This window comes from Ailuropoda melanoleuca, chromosome 14, assembly GCF_002007445.2.
Source record: "Ailuropoda melanoleuca isolate Jingjing chromosome 14, ASM200744v2, whole genome shotgun sequence".
Taxonomy (NCBI): Eukaryota; Metazoa; Chordata; class Mammalia; order Carnivora; family Ursidae; genus Ailuropoda; species Ailuropoda melanoleuca.
The window spans coordinates 17,639,924-17,657,938 of NC_048231.1; the positions used below are offsets into that span (position 1 = coordinate 17,639,924).

General features: G+C 54.2%; 1 protein-coding gene across 7 annotated transcripts in view; it reads left to right on the forward strand.

The window, feature by feature from the left end:
* Nucleotides 1–18,015, forward strand: part of TMEM63C (transmembrane protein 63C) — a 69,110-nt gene that overhangs the window by 30,181 nt on the left and 20,914 nt on the right. For all 7 annotated transcript variants that reach the window (XM_034642792.1, XM_034642796.1, XM_034642795.1 and 4 more), the window contains exons 4-9: nucleotides 2,662–2,823; nucleotides 3,555–3,634; nucleotides 4,057–4,138; nucleotides 8,808–8,845; nucleotides 14,780–14,922; nucleotides 16,320–16,368. In XM_034642792.1, coding sequence (XP_034498683.1) covers nucleotides 2,662–2,823; nucleotides 3,555–3,634; nucleotides 4,057–4,138; nucleotides 8,808–8,845; nucleotides 14,780–14,922; nucleotides 16,320–16,368 — 554 coding nt within the window. The remainder of the gene's footprint in view (nucleotides 1–2,661; nucleotides 2,824–3,554; nucleotides 3,635–4,056; nucleotides 4,139–8,807; nucleotides 8,846–14,779; nucleotides 14,923–16,319; nucleotides 16,369–18,015) is intronic.

Sequence of the window (18,015 nt, forward strand, 5' to 3'; positions counted from 1 at the left end):
CTGCATCACTCCTCTAGATTTCTATTCCTGCCTCTTTTCCTGTCCTCGAACATCCCACAGCTGCCCACCACCACCAGCATTGCCCAGTCACCTTGCGACCTTGTTCCCTCTGAGGCTGAGAAATAGAAGCCATGGGAGGATGCGCCCACGAGCTCCACCAGCGCACCTGCCTCCCTCCTGCTGTCGTGGGTCAGTATCCAGCTCTGGTCCAAGGCCAACTTCACTTGTGCACCAGTTCCCAGCCCTTCCCACATCCTCACATTGCTCCAGCGATGCCCTGGCTCTCCCACATCACCAGCTTTTAATTTTCTACTGGACCCTTCCCGTTGGCATATGGCGTTCTGCTACTTCTCCCATCCTAACCACTTCCAAGCTCTCATTCCTTTTCGAAGGAATTGTTCACGCCCACTGCCCCTGATCCCATGGCATCATTCTATCTGGCACCCGTGCCAGTCTGGCCGCCAACAACCTCCATGTTGCTTTCACTGTGGCTAATTCCCAGTTGTCATCTTGCCCACATCGACACAGCTTGTCCTTCCCCTCTCCTGGAGACACTTAGCTTCCAGGACACCATGCTCTGCTGCTGTTCCTCCTCCCTCGACGGCTGCTCTTCTAGTCCCTTTCCTGTGTCCTCCTCACCTGCCTCAGCTCTCTCGATGGAGCAGCCCGGGGCTCAGACCTTGAGCCTCACTCTGTGCTCACTCCTTTGGCGATCCAGTCCCACACCTCCGGGAGCCCTCTGTCTGCGGGTGATGCTCAGTTATGTCTCCTGACTCTTATCTGAGCTGCAGACTCATTTCCAGCCGGCCGCCTGGCATCTCCACTTAGCATGTCCAGCCCCTGGCTCCTGACTGCCCCCACCCTGCACTTCTTGGCTGTCACACCCAGTAACGGCGCCTCCCTTCTTCCAGCCGCAGGGCCCAGAAACCTCAGAGTCATCCTGGACTCCTCTCTTTTACACCCCACCCCTCACCATCCATTCTATCAGCAAATCTTGGCTTCACCTTCAAAATACTTCCAAAATCTGAGTACTTCTCAGTACCTCCTGTTTCCATCCCAGTCCTGGCTGTGGCTACCTCTTGCCTGGATTGCTACAATTTCCTCCTAACTGACCTGTCTGATTTTACTTCTCTGCTTGCCCCATTTATTCTCATGTCTTTATTTATTTATTTATTTATTTATTTATTTATTGTTAAGATTTTATTTATTTATTTGATAGAGAGAGAGACAGCCAGCAAGAGGGAACACAGGCAGGGGGAGTGGGAGAGGAAGAAGCGGGCTCCCAGTGGAGGAGCCTGACATGGGGCTCGATCCCAGGACTCCAGGGCCATGCCCTGAGCTGAAGGCAGACGCTTAACGACTGAGCCACCCAGGCGCCCCCCCATTTATTCTCAAATCAAGGGTCAGAGTGATCCCTTTAATACGTTCGCTGATGCATCACCAGCATTGGTCTGGCATAAGGCAGCTGTTCACTAAATACCTACTGAATGAATGAAGGAAGGAACGAGCCTACTTTTCTTTTTTTTTTTTCTTTCAAACTTTGNGATTTTATAATGATTTTTTTTATTATATTATGTTAATCACCATACAGTACATCCCCAGATTCCGATGTAAAGTTTGATGCTTCATTAGTTGCGTGTAACACCCAGCGCACCATGCAATACGTGCCCTCCTTACTACCCATCACTAGTCTATCCCATTCCCCCACGCCCTCCCCTTTGAAGTCTTCAGTTTGTTTCTCATAGTCCATAGTCTCTCATGTTTCATTCCCCCTTCTGATTACCCCCCTTTTCTTTATCCCTTTCTTCCTCTACCGATCATCCTAGTTCTTATGTTCCATAGATGAGAGAAATCATATGATAATTGTCTACGAGCCTACTTTTCTTGAATGGGAGTAAAGAGGTCCTAGGGTGAGATGAGGTCTGGAGCCAAAAGGAATGGCCTTTAAAAACCAGAACAACTTTGCAGGTAACTTCAAGCAAGCTACTAGTCACTTCCTGCTTTCATCGATGCTTCCCACGCTTCTCCAAGTCTGGAGAATATGGATGCCCGTGACCCTGAGCCCTCACTGGATTGGCTCAGGCCCCTGGGCAGGCACCGATCTCCCTGGTTCAAGTTCGACATTAAGACGGTGACATTTACCGCGTCACTGCTCTGTGCCAGGCACCCTCCAGCTTTACCTCATTTAGTCCTAGGAACCTTCCTTTTCTGGAAACTGGATCAGAGACTCATAGGATGTTAGACCCTGTCTGCACGGGCTTCCCATGAATGCAGCTCTGTTCTCCAAACTGAGCGCTCCCACTCTGGGGTCCTACCCACCTTTGTGAAATTTGTTCGTTTCTATGCAAGAAAAGCTTCACAAAGGTAGGAATAGGGAAGATCCGTTCGGAGGTACATTTGACGACTCTTTTGGTAATGCGTACAAAATAAAAACTCTCCCAGGATTTCTGGGCTCTTCTGCCATCATGGCTCTGGGTTTGGGGAAGCTGCTGTCTTACAGGATAGGGCTGTGTGGCGTCTCGGGGCTGAGACTCCGGCCCTGACCTGTTACGGGCTGGCGATGGACACACGGTGCTCCCCGCCCCATGTCCCCGGCAGGCTTCGGTGCTCACAGAGTGAGAGGCTCTCTCTTGTCTGACCTGAGTGTCCCTTTGTCACCAGGGAGCTCCCAGGATGGCTGTCCCGCCCGGCAGCCTGAACATGGTGGAAGAGACTCAGAACATGACAGTGAACGAATGCTTCAATTCCCGGAGCACCGTCCTGCAGGGGCAGCCCTTTGGGGGCATCCCCACCGTGCTGTTACTCAACATCTTCTTGTGGGTGGTAAGTCCTGGGCTCCACGGTGGGCAGTGAGGCCTCGGAGGCACAGACCATCAAACAGTCACGGGTGACGCAGCAGGGGCCTCGGCTCTCCAAATGCACGCCGGCCGCAGCGGTGAAGGCTCCCTGAACGTCAGCCGTCCAGGGCAGTCGGGGAAGAGGGGGCTACAGGAACAGACAGAATTCCTAAGATTCCCTTCCCTGCGCTTAGGCCAGAGGCCCACCTGGCCACTGCCCTCGGGCCTCCCTTCTCTCTCCCCTTGCTGATTTCTTCAAGGAATGTTCTTTATTATGTTTTTTTTAAAGATTTTACTTATTTATTTGAGAGAGAGAGAGAAAGCACAACCAGGGGCAGAGGGAGAGAGAGAAGCAGGCTCCCCGCTGAGCAGGGAGCCCGATGTGGGGCTCGATCCCAGGACCCCGAGATCATGCCCTGAGCCAAAGGCAGAGGCTTGACCGACAGAGCCACTCAGGCGCCCCTTCAAGGAACGTTCTTGTCGGATAGTTCTGAACATGACACCGCAAACTCCGAGAATCCACTCTGTGCAGGGAAGCTGACAGGCACTGGGCATCCAGAGCTGAAAAAGGCGCGACCTTTACCCTAACAGAGCTGGCTACCTTGTTGGGGAGCCCAGGGTGTCCCTGGGAACCTGCGGGACAGGGTCTTCCCCACACGGATGCAGGGGCCGGCCAAGCAGAAGACACATCCCCACACCCCCTGCCCTGGCCTGTAGGTCATCATTTTGGCTTACTCCTTCCTCCGGAAAGCTGCGTGGGACTACGGGCGCCTGGCTCTGCTGATACACAATGACAGGTGAGGGGACGCTGGGGGTCAGGGCGACTGAGCTGCTCGCCTCCCCTGGGGGATGTGCCACCACAACCAGGACCCAGCAGGTGTCCTCCTGGCACCCACTCCTGCCCCTGCACTGGCCCTCCTCACAGGAAGAGAACTTGGTTTGGGGCGGGGGGTGGCAGTCACCTCTGGGCACGAGATCACCTTTTTCTAGAATCTCAGACTTTCTGGATCCCGTGACTCCCAGGATACATTGGGCACCTGGCAACAGGGGTGATTACCATCTGTCCCCAGAGCTGTGTGCTCAGCGCACGAGCTGAGGCATGTCTGGTCCTGGACAGGAGGGCATGGCAGCTCTCGGCCTGGGAGCCAGAGGGACAGCAAGGCCTGAGGCCTTTTCTCTCCCTTTCTGCCTCCCTGCTCACTGCTTTTCCTGGCTGCAGCTTGACCTCTCTGATCTATGGGGAGCAGAGTGAGAAGACATCTCCCTCGGATATTTCCCTGGAGATGGAACACAAGGACAAGGTGAGTGCTAGGGTGGGCCTGGGCGCAGAGGGTTCCTGGCTCTGGACAGCAGCCCTGCCGTGTGCAGGAAGGAGCACGCTCACCCTCAGGGGCTTGGCAGCCAGCGACACCCCACCTGGCAATGTGACCTTGGACACATTCCTCAGCTTTGCCAAGGCTCTGCTTCCCCATCGGAAGGATGGAGCTGTTCACCATCCCTACTGCCAAGTAAGAGTTAGTTAATTCTACTATTTTACAGGGATTTTTAAAACTAATTTACCTGCTTTTCTCAAATCCTCAACCCTCGTCACAACCCGGGTCCTGCCCAAGCCCCCACGCCAAGCCGAGGACTCACCTCCCACTTCACGTAGGAGATTCCTCACATCAGGCAGGATTCCCTCAACCTGCTCCACCCTGCCCACGGAGCCCGGTCTTCTCCCCCTTCTCTTCCCCGTCGGATGCCAGTCCTCTCCCAAGCTTGTTCATTTGCTCAGCCAGTTGCCCTGGTGCCCCTCTGTGGGCCACCGCTGGTCTGGGGACTGGGGGCCGGGCAGTGAATAAAATGGACCAAGTCCTGCTTCATGGGACCTTCTCCCTGGCTGAGACACTCCAGACCAACGCACACAGGACGGTGGTCAGGGCATGAATTCCAAAGGGGGCAAGGAAGGCACGCCGCAGTAATGGGACGGAGCTGGAGTGTTGTGGAGGATGTCAGGGACGGTCTTGGGCCCCGCCACAGCCCACAGCGGCCTGACTCCCTCTGCACCATCACAGCTGTCTGCACCCGCACTCTCCACTTCCTCGCTCCCCCTCACGCCTCAACCCCTGCAGCGTGGCTTCCGCCCCTCCGTTCCCCCAGACAGCTCATCAGTTGTCCCGCAAGGTGAAATCTGATGGACTTTCCTGAGTTCTCATCTCCTCTGATCGCTCAGAAACATTGGCCCTGTAGACGGCAGTTCAGGCCCTTCCCTTCCTGAACAGGCAGCCCTGGTTGCTTCTCTGACACCACACTCTCTGGGGTTCCCTTCTGCCACTCCATCTGTTCCTTTCTGTCCCTTCCGCAGGCTCGTCCTCCACAGCTGGTTTCCCTCAGCGGGTCCCAGACCTCTTCCTCGCGCTCCTGGGCAGTGTCACCCATACTCACCACCTCAACTGCCTCCTTTCCGCAGACCTTCCTAAATTTCCATCTCCAGCCAAACCTCCCTGTGGGCTCCAGACACATTTATCCAATGGCCCTCAAAATATCTCCACTTGGATACTGTGAAGGCATTTGGGATTCAGTATGTCTGAAACATGCCACGCTATCCCTCCACCCACCTGTTCCTAGATCCCTGGTCTCAGGCTCTGGCCACCACCCACCCAGCTGCACCCCCTTGGTGCGGCCCAGGCCCCCAGGCACAGCCAGTCCATTACTGAGTTGTACTGCTGTCACCTTCCCGGTCTTGTTCCTCTGCCCCCAGTCCAGGCCCCCGTTGGTCTCTTGTTGGATGACCAGGCTGGCTTCTAACCAGTCTCTATGTCCACACTTGTGTCCTGTGTCATCCACTGTCCACCCACATCCAGAGCGATCCCCACGAGCGGGGACACACAGTCCCCTGTGTAACCCTTCACTGGCTTCCTAGTGCTCTTGGAATGAAGCCCAGCAGCCTTGCCGTGGCCTCGTGCTCCGGTCTGCTGCCCACCTGTCCTTCTCTTCCCACCTACCCCGTCCTTGCCACCTTGGCCACCTTTCAGATCCTCAGAAGTCCACCTCCTTCCCTCCACACGGCCTTTCACCTGCTTTTCCCTGTCCCCCTCCCCAGTGGCCCCTGCTAGGGGCTAATACACCGACTGACCCTTTGTTCAGATTTCAGCCCCAGCACTGCTGCCCCAGGAGCCCCATCCACCCCACGTGGGTCCAGATCTTTTGTTCTCTACACACGCATGGAAAATGCATCCCTTTTCTGGCTCTTAACCCAGTCTGTAACGATCCCTCATCTACCCGATCAGTCCTGTGTGTCGGATTCCACAGCGAGAGCGGGCGCTGACCTGGTCTTGCCCGCCGCTGTCCCCACACCCAGGCCAGCCTCCCTTGTAGTTAGCATCTGACAGTTACATGTTGGAGGCAGTGAGTGAGGAGAACCACCTTCCTTCCATTATCATCCCTCCAAGACCTGGTCGTGTTACCTGCCACGATCCGCCCCACGCTGTGTGGGGAGCGGCAGACAAGTTTGTCTCTGAGTTTCTCGGTAGAATAAGGACAGTCACACCTACCTTACAAGGTGGTTCTCAAGTTTATTTTCAGAAACATTACTTTGGTTGGATGTTTTTTTTTTTTTTTTGTATCATGGCAAAAAGATCATTTATTTTAAAAATAGCTGAGAAATCATGATGGCAGCAGTGGGACAGTCGCACTGCAGAGCTAGAAATGAGGCAGGCAGGGAGACTGGGAGGCCAGAGGTGGCCTCTGGAGCGCCCCAGCCATGATGCTAGGGCCTCAGGGCCTCAGCCAGGCTGAGGGGCCTGGGGGCAGCAGAGGGGCCATTACCCCACATGGTGGGAGTGAAGAGGGTGGGGCCACCAAGAGAGCTGCAATGAACTGAGCACTGTCCCTCGGCCCTGTCAGCTGAGCTGGCTCCTGGGAGCTTGCGGCCCTCTCCTTCAGGGGTGAGGCAAGGAGGGAAGTGGCAGCCCTTCTTGGGCCCGCTGTTCAGCTGCTGAGTTTTCTGAATGGTTTATGCCTTTCATAGCTGTGGTGTACATGCGGGAGAGCGTGTGTGGGGGGGTGTCTGTTGTCTGGGAGCGCAGAGAGAGTCCACACGGGCTAGCTGCACATCCGTGTCTGCAGTTTTCACAGACATGGAGGCCACACTTCTACTCACGACCTCTGCCCTTTGACGGACAGTCCTGTCCTGTGTGAATTCCAGGACGCGCGCGTGCTGTGTGTGGTATCCCCCTTGGCACCTGAGTAGAGGGGGTGGAAGGGAGTCCCAAGAAGTTGTGTCCTCCACTGTGCAGGACCCCCAGGGACCATCAACAAACCTACTTGCTCCCTAAATAAATCACACCTGTGTGCTCAAGGTGGGTGGTGAAGAAGGACCCTCCAGGGCAGGGAGGGGTGGTCAGACTCTCAGCCCAACTCTTATTTAGTGATTCACTCCTTCCCCGGGGCCTTTCCCAGTCAGTGCCACCAGCATGCTATTCCCCTTCGTTGCCATGACTCATACCTGGGCATCTGTCCTTATTTTATTTATTGTTTATTTTGGGGGGGAGAGGCAGGGGAGAGAGAGAGAGAACCTCAAGCATGCTCCACGCCCAGCATGGGGCCCAACGCAGGGCTCAGTCTCACAACCGCAAGGTCATGACCTGAGCCAAAATCAAGAGTCTAGCACTTAATTGATTGAGCCACTCCGCCCCTCTTTTCTTTAGAAAGTGCCCTTATCTTAGTTCCCCAGGACAGAACTGGAGAAATGGTCCCCCCTGTGGCGGACATCTGACTCTCAGGCAACCCCAATCCAGGGAAGCTGGTGGGCCTTATACCGAAGGCAGCAAGGAACTTCCTTCTGCTTCTTGCTTGCCTGATCCCATCGCTTCCCTTTGGGCAGTTCCCCTTCCCCAATCAGTGTGGTGCCAGGGAATGTCAGCCAGCTGGGCCTGCCTATTTCACTGATATGCTTGCGAGCAAATGGGGTCAATCAAGACTTGCAACCTTTGCCCAGATCTTGCTAAACCCTGCAGAATCCCAGAAGGAAGCACGCACCAGGGCGACTTAATCAGCTACCAGATCTGGCGGATTTTAGGGCCATGGGCCCCAGCCCATCTTCAGGCACACTCTTCCCAAGCACACTTCCTCTCTAGGCCTCCCATCAGTGAGCTCCATGGCTGAGGCTGCCCTTCCCTACCACCTAGAAACCAGACAGCAAGACCTTGACAGGAAGACATAATTGGCAAGACTCTGAGATGTAAGGGAAGAAACCCAGCTCAAACTAGGTAATCTGTGGCTTGAGTCGGGAAATTCAAGAAAAGTGGCTGCCTTGGGTTCAGGGAGATCCAGGAAGTCCAGAAATACCACCAGGATCCCCCCTCCAGTCCTCTCTCCTCTGAGTGGGCTTTTCTCCTCAGACAAGCTCCTGCCTGTGGCCTTGAAGATGGCGCCAAGCCACTGCAGGCTCCGTGGTGTTCACCAAGGTGCAGGAGCTCAGGTGCAGAGAGACCTCCTCTCCCCACATCCCTGTTAATCCCTTTAGGAGAATTGTGATTGGCCCCACTTGGGTCATGCTCCCATTGATCAGCTGACCACTGGTGGCAGACCCCTACTTCATGGACAGCCCACCGGGCCACATGCCTGGTGTGGGAGGCATTTCCCAGAAGGAAGCAACTAGGGACAGACAGAAAGCAGCTGACGTCCACCCCACAAAGGGTCACTTCTCTCCCTCTGGTCCAAAGCCCACGAAGCCCCCATTTCCTACAACAAGATGCCACATGGCAGGAATGTCAACTCACAGCTCACTTCCGGGGAGACCTCTTCCTGGACGGTCACCACAGATTCCAGATGGAGCCCACTTCCTTCCAGAACCCAAGCTCTTTCTCATTGCCATCTCTTGCCTGGATGAAGGTCCCTAATGGACGCTGACTCACTCCACCTGGGCTACCATAGCTGGAGGGCAGGCCCGGGGTTGGATTTTCTCACACTTCTCTCCTTTCTCCCCAGGGCTTCTATTCCTGGTTCTTCAACACCGTCACCATGAAGTAAGTGCCTGAACTTTCTTTTTTTTTTTTTTTAAGATTTTATTTATTTGTCAGAGAGAGAGCGAGCAGGGGGAGCAGCAGGCAGAGGGAGAAGCAGACTCCGCTGAGCAGGGATCCTGATGCGGGGGCTCCATCCCAGGCCCCTGGGATCATGACCTGAGCTGAGGGCAGATGCTTAGCTTAACCAACTGAGCCACCCAGGAGTCCCTTTGTGCCTGAACTTTCTGAGCTTGTGCCCACAGCTGCCTTACTTTGGAGGAGATGGGGGTGGAGCCTGCTGCCCTGCAGGTCTGGGGCTGGGCCTGGGTTCTGTGCCCCACCCCCCACACCCCCCTGACCACCTCATCCTGCCCAGGCAGAGGATGCCCTCTGGGGTTCCCGGGGGTGGGAGGAATGGGAACTGGACAGAGCCCGCAGCCCTCAGGAAGGGACCACTTTCTCACGCATACAAAAACGCTTTTATGAACTCTACCCTAGGAAAAAGAAATTTTTCCTGCATTGCTATTTGCTTTATTTCTGCGAACATCTTTCATCATTATTGAAATGGAAAAGAAAACAGCGGGCAGAAGGGTGTGCTTTTTCTTGCCTAGGCACTAATTACAGAGGGACAGCCCCTTGCCCCCCCTCCCCGATCTTTTTAGGGCCAGACCCCACTTGGCAAGGAGATAGACCCCAGGTCCCCTGTTTCCTCCTGATTCCCCCATGCTTCAGGATTCCGACTTCATGCTCCTGATTCTGCCCTGCTTCAGCTGAGCACCTTCCCGAACTCTCTGCCCCCACTGTGTGTATGTGTGTATACACGTGCTTACACACGCACATACTCGTGCCTGTGCACACGGCTCTGCCTCTGCCTCATAGCCCTGCACATTCCTGGGCGCTCCCTAAATACCCCCTGTCCATCCTGCCCTGCCCATCTTTCAAAGCCCTCATCCAGGGCCCTATCTTACCTGGCGCCTGCCTTAGGGTACAGCCTTGCTGCCCCTCAGAGGCCACCTGCAACAAGGGGCTGGACTGGGCCTGCTAATTTGCTTGCTTGGCAAAGGCTCCTGGAACTTCCTCCTGCATGTGCTTCCATGCTCACCCATCAAGGGCCTGGCTGGGAGCACTTGTGCATTTTCCCAAGACCCCACCCCACCCCCATGAGCCACCTGAGGGTGCCTGTCTTTCTCCAGACCTGCTGAAGGGGGCACAGGCACCCTGCCTGGGCCCTGGGAACCTGAGTTGGGCTTAGGGCCATGGGCCTCTGGTGTTCGAGCTCCAACCCCACTGATGGGGGAGTCCCCGTGGCCTTGCCCCCTCCCCCAGTGTACCTACATCATTCATCAGGGTCCCCGGGGGTGAGTGATGCGGCTAATTTGTGTGTGGTCCGGGAATCTTAGCCACATGTGGGGGGAGGGGAGGGGAAATGGTTTATCTCTTGCGACCTTCTCTGGTTTTGCTTTGGTAATTTTTAAGACAGGCACAAGGTCACATTAACTATGTTTTCATTCAGAGAAACATGAAAGTCCACCTCCAGCCCTCCTGCAGAGACGCAGTCCCTGTCAACAGTTTCTAGGGAATGTTACCTTTTTTTCCCTTAAACAAGCATTTACTCTATTTTTTTCAAAGATTTTATTTATTTATTTGACAGAGAGAGACAGCCAGTGAGAGAGGGAACACAAGCAGGGGGAGGAAGAGCAGGCTCCCAGCGGAGGAGCCTGATGTGGGGCTCGATCCCAGAACATGGGGATCATGCCCTGAGCCAAAGGCAGACGCTTAATGACTGCACCACCCAGGTGCCCCACAAGCATTTACTTTTTTAAAAAATGTTTTTTTTAAATGACCACTAAGGTGTATGACCTTTTGGAGCTGGTGACCTTGGGGGGCTGTCCAGGCTGGCTCTAGGTTCCTTGGTTTAACAAAGTCATGAATGCTGGGCAGGGGCAGGGTGGCACGGTAGCCAGCCCTTTGCAGGGGTGAGAGGGAGGGAATCCCAGAGCGCCTGGGCCTGTCTGAACTGACCAGCTGTCTGAGCTGGATAGCTTGGGGATGACTTTCTGGATTTTCTCTGCCATCTGCTGACACATCAATGGATGTATACAGGGCGGGGAGAAACGTGTCCATGTTGCAGGAGAGACGTGTACATGCCAAATACGAAATACAAGAAGCATATCACTGCATTGGTGCAAATCTGTGCACAACTGTTGAGGTGTGCGTGCCTGGACCTGCGTGTCAGGGGAGGTCAGTGTGCATAGCAGTGTGTGTGTCTGGGTGAACATCCTCTTCCCCCTACCCGACGTTGGGAACACATTCCCCGGGAAGGCAGGAAGGCTGGCCGTTGCACTTTGCATCCTGCATCCTTTGGGAGTTGTGTCTAGAAGATAGTCTCATGCATTTACTGATCAGGGACAGGGTCGCTAGAGTCCCCGGGCACAAAGCCCAGGCAGTCCAGCTGGAGAGACAAAGATTAACAAGACTGACTATGTTTAATTCATCATGGGGGGGTTATAGTTGCCAGGCAAAGGGCATTTGGGGGAGCAAGAAATTAATTCCAATTAGGGGGTTCAGGAGAAGCAAGTTATGAGCAAGGCCTTGAAAGATGGGAAGAATTTCCATGCTAGGCCCAGTGGAGGGCCCATCACAAAGAAAGGACTGCATGAGTGAAGGTTTGGGGCAGAGATGGGCAGAAGCATCCAGAAATGGTCAGTCTAGATGTGGCTAGAAACAAGGATACATGGCAAGAGAGAGGCTAAGAGATGGGGCTGGAAGCCTCAGTAGGACCTTGACTGTCGTGCTGAGAACCCTGGGCTTTCGTCTGGAGGCAGTAGAGAACCAATTCCTATTTTTGAGCAGGACACTCAGGGTGAGAATCTGTTTGTAGGCAGGAGTATGGGGGGCACTGGCAGTGGAGAAGGTTCAGGGGCAAGGTGAACACCTAAGGACGCTTTTCCAGTGTCCAGGTGAGAGGGGATGCTGACCAAGGAAGGAGGCAGCTGGAGAGAGATCATGGGGCTACAGTCCCTGGGCCGTGGTCTGCACCTGGCCTCCAGCTGGTTAAGAAAAGGAGTGATCCAGGGCTGGTTTCTGGGGAAGAAAGCGATGCCACTCGTTGGGAGCTGATGAGATATGAGGAGTTGGGGGAATGATGTGAGATGGCTAGGGCAAACCTGCGAGTTGACCAGCAAGCTACTGAAAAGCGGGGTTAGTTAAAGCTTCAGAGAAGGGTCAGAGCAGGAGAGTGCGGCCTGGGAGATGGGTGCACAAGGTCATAATTGAAGTTGTGGGAGCAGATAGGTCACCCAAAGTGGGAAGCAAGATCAAAAAAGAGTGTCATTAGGGCAGGAGGAAGAGGCCACAATCTTTAGGGCTGGACTCGCTGAAGCCCACGAGGGTGTGGCGGGCAGCCTGCGCGCCCAGAGCGCCCGGTTGAGTAGAATGAGAGCAAGGAGAGGACGTGGACATCAGTGATTCGGGTCTCCATTGGGAGGGCGGTTCGTGGGTAAGATGTCCGAGAAGTAGAGGCCGGGGAAGAGGTGGGAGGGAGGAAGGAAGGTGTTGGCTGGTACATGAGAGGAAGCGGGTCAGGGATGGAGGCTCGAGGAGTTTCTTGGATTTCAGAGTAGCCAGTGTGCCCTTGAACCCGGTGGTAGTTCCAGGGCGTGGAGAGAGGTGGCTGTGAATCTGAAGATGAGAGAGAACAGTGGATACAGTGGGTTTCCAGAAAGAGACAGCGGAAGGGAAGCGATTAGAGCCAAGAGGAGAATTCATTGCGAGGAGGAGGGTGGTGGTTGGAATGTCGGGGTTGAGAAGAGGAAAGAATGGAGTAGAGGAGTGCAGACAGGCTCAGAACTGCAAACTGTCCCTGGAGCTGTAAGGTAGGCTGCTGAGGATAACCTGACTTCCCCCTGGGAGAGAGGGAGCAATGGGCCCAGCGCATCGTGGACCTTGTGTCCTTGGTCCCGCCAGCCCCCCTCAGCTCCCTCCTGAGACTGGAGGCTCTCTTTGCCCCACCCTGTCTGAGGCACACTCCTGTCAGGTGACCACGTCTTGGCACCCAAGCCTGCAGCAGGACCCTCCCTTCGTTCCCGCTCTCCAGCACCCCGCCTTCTCGCCAGTTCCCACCCACCTCATTCTTGGGATTGAATTCTCAAGTCCAGGGCAGGAAGTATTTTAACAGCTTGCAGTTAAAAAAAAAAAAATCTAGAGAGCTCTAAATAATTCCCTAAATGGGGATTATTGGAACGCCTAGAAGATAGGCTCTTTATAGTATTGTTTAAAAATAAATCTGAATCCTGGACTGGATGCTTGAATGCATACACCCTACAAGCCTGACCGGAGAGCAGGGGTGGGTAAACTCTGGTACGTCCACCAGCAGGGTGGGGAGGCCACCTTGGAGCTGGGTACGAACCAGCACTCTGTAAGTGGAGGCCACTATCACCCTTACCACAGTGCAGCAGTGAAAACATTTAGACAGAACGTGGAACAGTCAGAAACGGCTTCAGATTAAAAGCTAAGCAACACAGCCATACATCAAATGCTGTTTATACCATAGTCACAAAGTTAAACCAGCCCAACAACGGAAAACTAAGGGCGATGGACCAAAGTGCTTCATGGTCATTATCTTAGGTTGGATGAGATTAGAGGGGAAAGATTTTCTTCTCCTTTGTATTTCCCCAAAATTCTGTAATAAGCATGTGTTGCTTTTAAATTTCTTTTTCAAGTATAACACATGTATGGAAAAGTGCCCCCAAATCAAGGTCCCGCTCAGTTGTAGCAAAGCAGATCAAGGATTAGAACATTGCCAGCACTCCAGGAGCCCTCGTCCTGCTCCTTCCCAGCCCCCTGTCACCTCCCCCTACCTCGCCCTCTCCAAAGACAGCCAGTATCCTGACTTCTCACTCCATCGTTCAGTATTGCCTATTTTTGAACTTTGTGTATGAAAACCTTCAGTATATATTGTTTGTGCCTGGGTCTTTCCACCCAACATTGTGAAGTTCAGCTATGGTCATTCATTTTTGTCTCTATATAGTATTTCATTCTATATCGTATCATTACACATAGATCACATACACACACACACACACACATATACATACATAGGTACGCACACACACATATAGATCTCACACTTCTTTTTTTTTTAAGTAGGCTCCACACCCAATGTGGGGCCTCCACTCACACCCCCGAGATCTCGAGTTGCACGCCTCACTAACTGAGCCAGCCAGATGCCCCTATATCTCACAGTTCTTGTGTCCGTTTCCACCTTTGGTAGACATTTAGGTGGTTTGGGGCGGTTACAGACAATGCATGTGAGGTTCTCATACATGTCTCTTGACACACATGTGCATCCACTGGAATAAAACCAGGCGTGGAGTTGCTCGGTCATAGGGTGTGCACGTAGTCCATTTCCTTCGATAATACCAACTGTTGGCAAAGCAGCAGTGCCGGGGTAGGTACCCGTGAGTGGGGGAGAGCGCCCGGTGCCCCCAGAGCCTCGCCAACCCTTGGTATTGTCTGACTGTCTAACTTTGGCCAGTCTGGCAGTGTGGCGTGATACCTCATTGTGACCTTAAGCACTCCCTTTTAATTTACAAAGTAAAAGAAACAACTTTTTAAAAAACGCAGCTGCGTCTCCGTGTCACTGCTGGTTTGTCTGGTGCGCACGCCACAGCAGGCTCTCCACACGAAGCGAGAAAAGATGGAATGACTGCTCGATTTCAGAAGTGCCCCTGGATTCCCACGTGTGTGACAGCTGCTGTCTTGGACATGCCTCTGAAACTCAGCGACATGCATGTCGGGCACGATAGAGGCTTGGAGATGAAGGGCGATAATTCTAAAACTAAAAATAAAAGCTTAGGGGCAGGGTGAGACCCTTCTCTCCCTCTCCCTCCCTCCAACTTAGGCTGTGGCCGCACCGGCTCCTGAAGAGTGTCCCTGTCTGTGCGTCTCTTCCAGGAACGAGGACCTGATCAGCAAATGTGGAGACGACGCGCGTATCTACATCACGTTCCAGTATCACCTCATCATCTTTGTGCTTATCCTCTGCATCCCCTCCCTGGGCATCATCTTGCCCATCAACTACACCGGAACTGTTCTGGGTAGGCGGAGCTCAGTGCGCCTGGGGCCTGGGCCACCAGAGCAGGGGACAGCCCCATAGGCAGGACAGAGCTTGGGTCTCGGTCGTCTAGAAACCCGAAATTGAATTCCACTTCTCAAAATTAGTTATGTGACCTGAGGCCACCCAGACTTCAGTTCTCCCACGTGGAGACTGGAGATGAGACGTCCGTCGTCACGAGGTTGGCTCAGGACCTGGCACAGTGGGCACACAGTAGTAATTCCGTCTGGAACTGAAGGTTTATCTCAGCCCCACGCTACACCTGGCCAGGTGCTTGCTAGGCCTTTTTATGGCATGTGATCTATGGCAGAGATCCCTGAACTTGATCTCTCCCCACCCCCACAGTGACAGACAGGAAGTTCTGCTATGCTTGTTATAAAAGGGCAAGTCCTTTGGACAGACTGACTTTGTGGGCCCAGGCTTCAAAGACAGAAAAATCTTGGTTCCCCAACTTTGACCCACATCTGCTTCCCAGAAAATACCTTCGCCCAATCTAGCAAATTGTTCTAACTTATATTCAGCAGATCAGTCTCCCCGGGCGTCGGTCCTCAGCTGTCACGGGGATTGGGAGATAATGCACGTCTGGGGCCTGGCATGTAGTGAGTGCTCGGTGAATAACAGCCAGTATCTCACTTAGCAGTATGAGGAGGGACAGAGCTGGACGCTGTGTAACTAGGTGGTGTCATGTAGCACCCAGAATGCCCAGGTGGCAGCCAGTGGTACCCTGGTTCCTCAGATAGCTGTTTTTCCTTAGCCAGAGGTAGGCGTCAGTCAATTCAAGGTAGCATGCAATGTCTGTGCCACCAAATTCCGCTACCCGAGTCAGTAACTGCTGTCTTTCCGAATTCTCTTCCTGAGAGCCAGGGTGTTGGCAACGAGATATTGTATATCATGTGTATGTTATATTAATGCAGGATTTCTGGACACATTTCCTAACACCCAGAGATGCCTAAACTGACAGACGGGTACACTTTGCCAGAAGGATTTACTCTGTCCCAATGAGGCAACGTGCCGTTCTTGTTGTGATTGTTGCCAGTGGTAACAATCTTGCTAATTTCATCCCTCCACTCATGGTGGGGCCCTGGGCTCCTTCAATAACATTTACTGGTGTCCGCCACTGGTGGGCACTGGGGATGACACCCCAAGACTTGGTCTCACGTCACAGCCATAGAGCCCCAACCGGTAGCCCCAGGGAGAAGAAGAGGCCTCTGCTGGTTTTGTTGAGAGTTGGGGGCAAGTTCTAGGGAACGAGAAGGAAGGGCAGGACATGGGCAAGCGTTTCCGGACCGCAGGCATTCATTCAAGAACCTTGAATTCAAGCGGCCCCCTCAACTCAATCAAGGAACCGGCCTTGAGGTCAGCCGCTTTCTTCTCTTCCAGATTGGAATAGCCACTTTGGTCGGACCACCATTGTCAATGTCTCCATAGAGTAGGTACCTGACCCTCTTCCCTCCCCTTCTACTGGCTGGGGCCTGGGTGGGGAGAGAAGGTCCAATGTGCGGGTCGAAAACGTGGGCACTGCCTCGCTGCTAAGAAAGGCCTAGTTTCCTTGGGACCCAGGTACTGAGTGGGAGGCCAGAAGTTGCATTCTCTTGGTGCCTCAGTGTCCCCATATCTGTAATAGGTAGAACCACCCAAACTGGCTACTCCTGAAGGCCTGGGAAGATGGTCCTGTCTGTTTAATACGTCCAGCACCCAAGTGTCAAGGACCCTGTAGCAAGCAGAGGCTGAAGATATTATTTCCTGCCCACAGAACAGTGCACGTCAACCCTCATATAATGAATAAAACGTAGACCCGATTCCCATAGCGGGGGGGTGGGGGGAGTGTGGGCCTGAGGACCCACGTGACCCGGCTTCATGCCCCACCTCTGCCTTTAGTCTGGGGCAGTGCACGCCCACAGCGAGCTTCATTCCTAGTCTGGGGGAGAAGGGGGAACAACTGTTGGATGTGATTCGTGGATTTCAACAGCAGCCAACCCAACTGATGGCTCAGTCAATGTGTACCGAGCCAGATGTGGCCCTGCTGGTCCACGCTGAGAAGACAGGCCCCCTGGGGGTCTTGGCCACACGTGGCTGACTTCCTGACAAAGCTGAAGAGGCAGGTCCAGCAGGTGGGAGTGGGGGTTCACATATCCCTGAGCCACCTCCCGTGCCTACCCCGGCCCCTCCGCCCCCTGCCCCCTGCCGTCTATCAAGCTCCAAAATTAGCAGAATGGGGCTATGGCATCCTCTCACCTCCCCTTCCAGCTGGCCCCTCCCCTGCTGCTGCCGACACCGGAGCAGAGCTCACCAGCTTCTCCCAGGCCAGCCACCGGCGCCAGGTGCCTACGCCTTCCCGACAAGATGTTAATTTTAGTGGGGCGGGGAAGACCCTTCAACATCCATAGACCCACACCAACAGAGAGCTGGAGTGGTCCTTAGAGACCATAGAAACTTGTCCCCTCTGATGACACGGGGGCTGAGACACCTAGCTGGATAGGGAATGTTCGGTGAAGCGTTCGGCACTGGGACAAGTGGTGAGGAGAGATTTTGAAGCAAAGCCGCTTTTCTCTTCTCAAACCGCACCAAATAAGGTGGGCCCTATTTCTGAGCAGTCCTCTTGGCCAGATGCCTTGGGACAGCATCGTACGACCCCAAAGCCCTGGTGCTGCCACTCTTCCTATCCCAGGAGAGGCAGAGCGAATCCGCCGGACCCTCCTCCCTCTGGGCCCGAGTAGGATGCCCCCATCCCTCACCACTGAGGGCCGACGGCCCCTCCACTTGGGCTGCCGGGCAGCTGTGGGAGCGTGAGCCACCAGCAGCACCACATGGTGGGGGGTCCGGAGCCCCCATGCGTCCGCTGGCCCAGGCTCCCCTCCCAGTGCTGCCACGGCGAGGCGTGACCTCGGGCAGGTCACTGCCACGTTGACCCTCATTTCCCTGTGGATAAAATGAAGAGAGTCACAGTACCCTCCTATGGTGTGAGAATCGGGTGGGAAAATGTGCAGAAAGCATCTAGTCCCCCCACCTCCCGGGTCTGGCATATTAAGCACTCAACAAATGTTAGCCTGCAGTAGCCGGCGTGGGCCACCCCCTT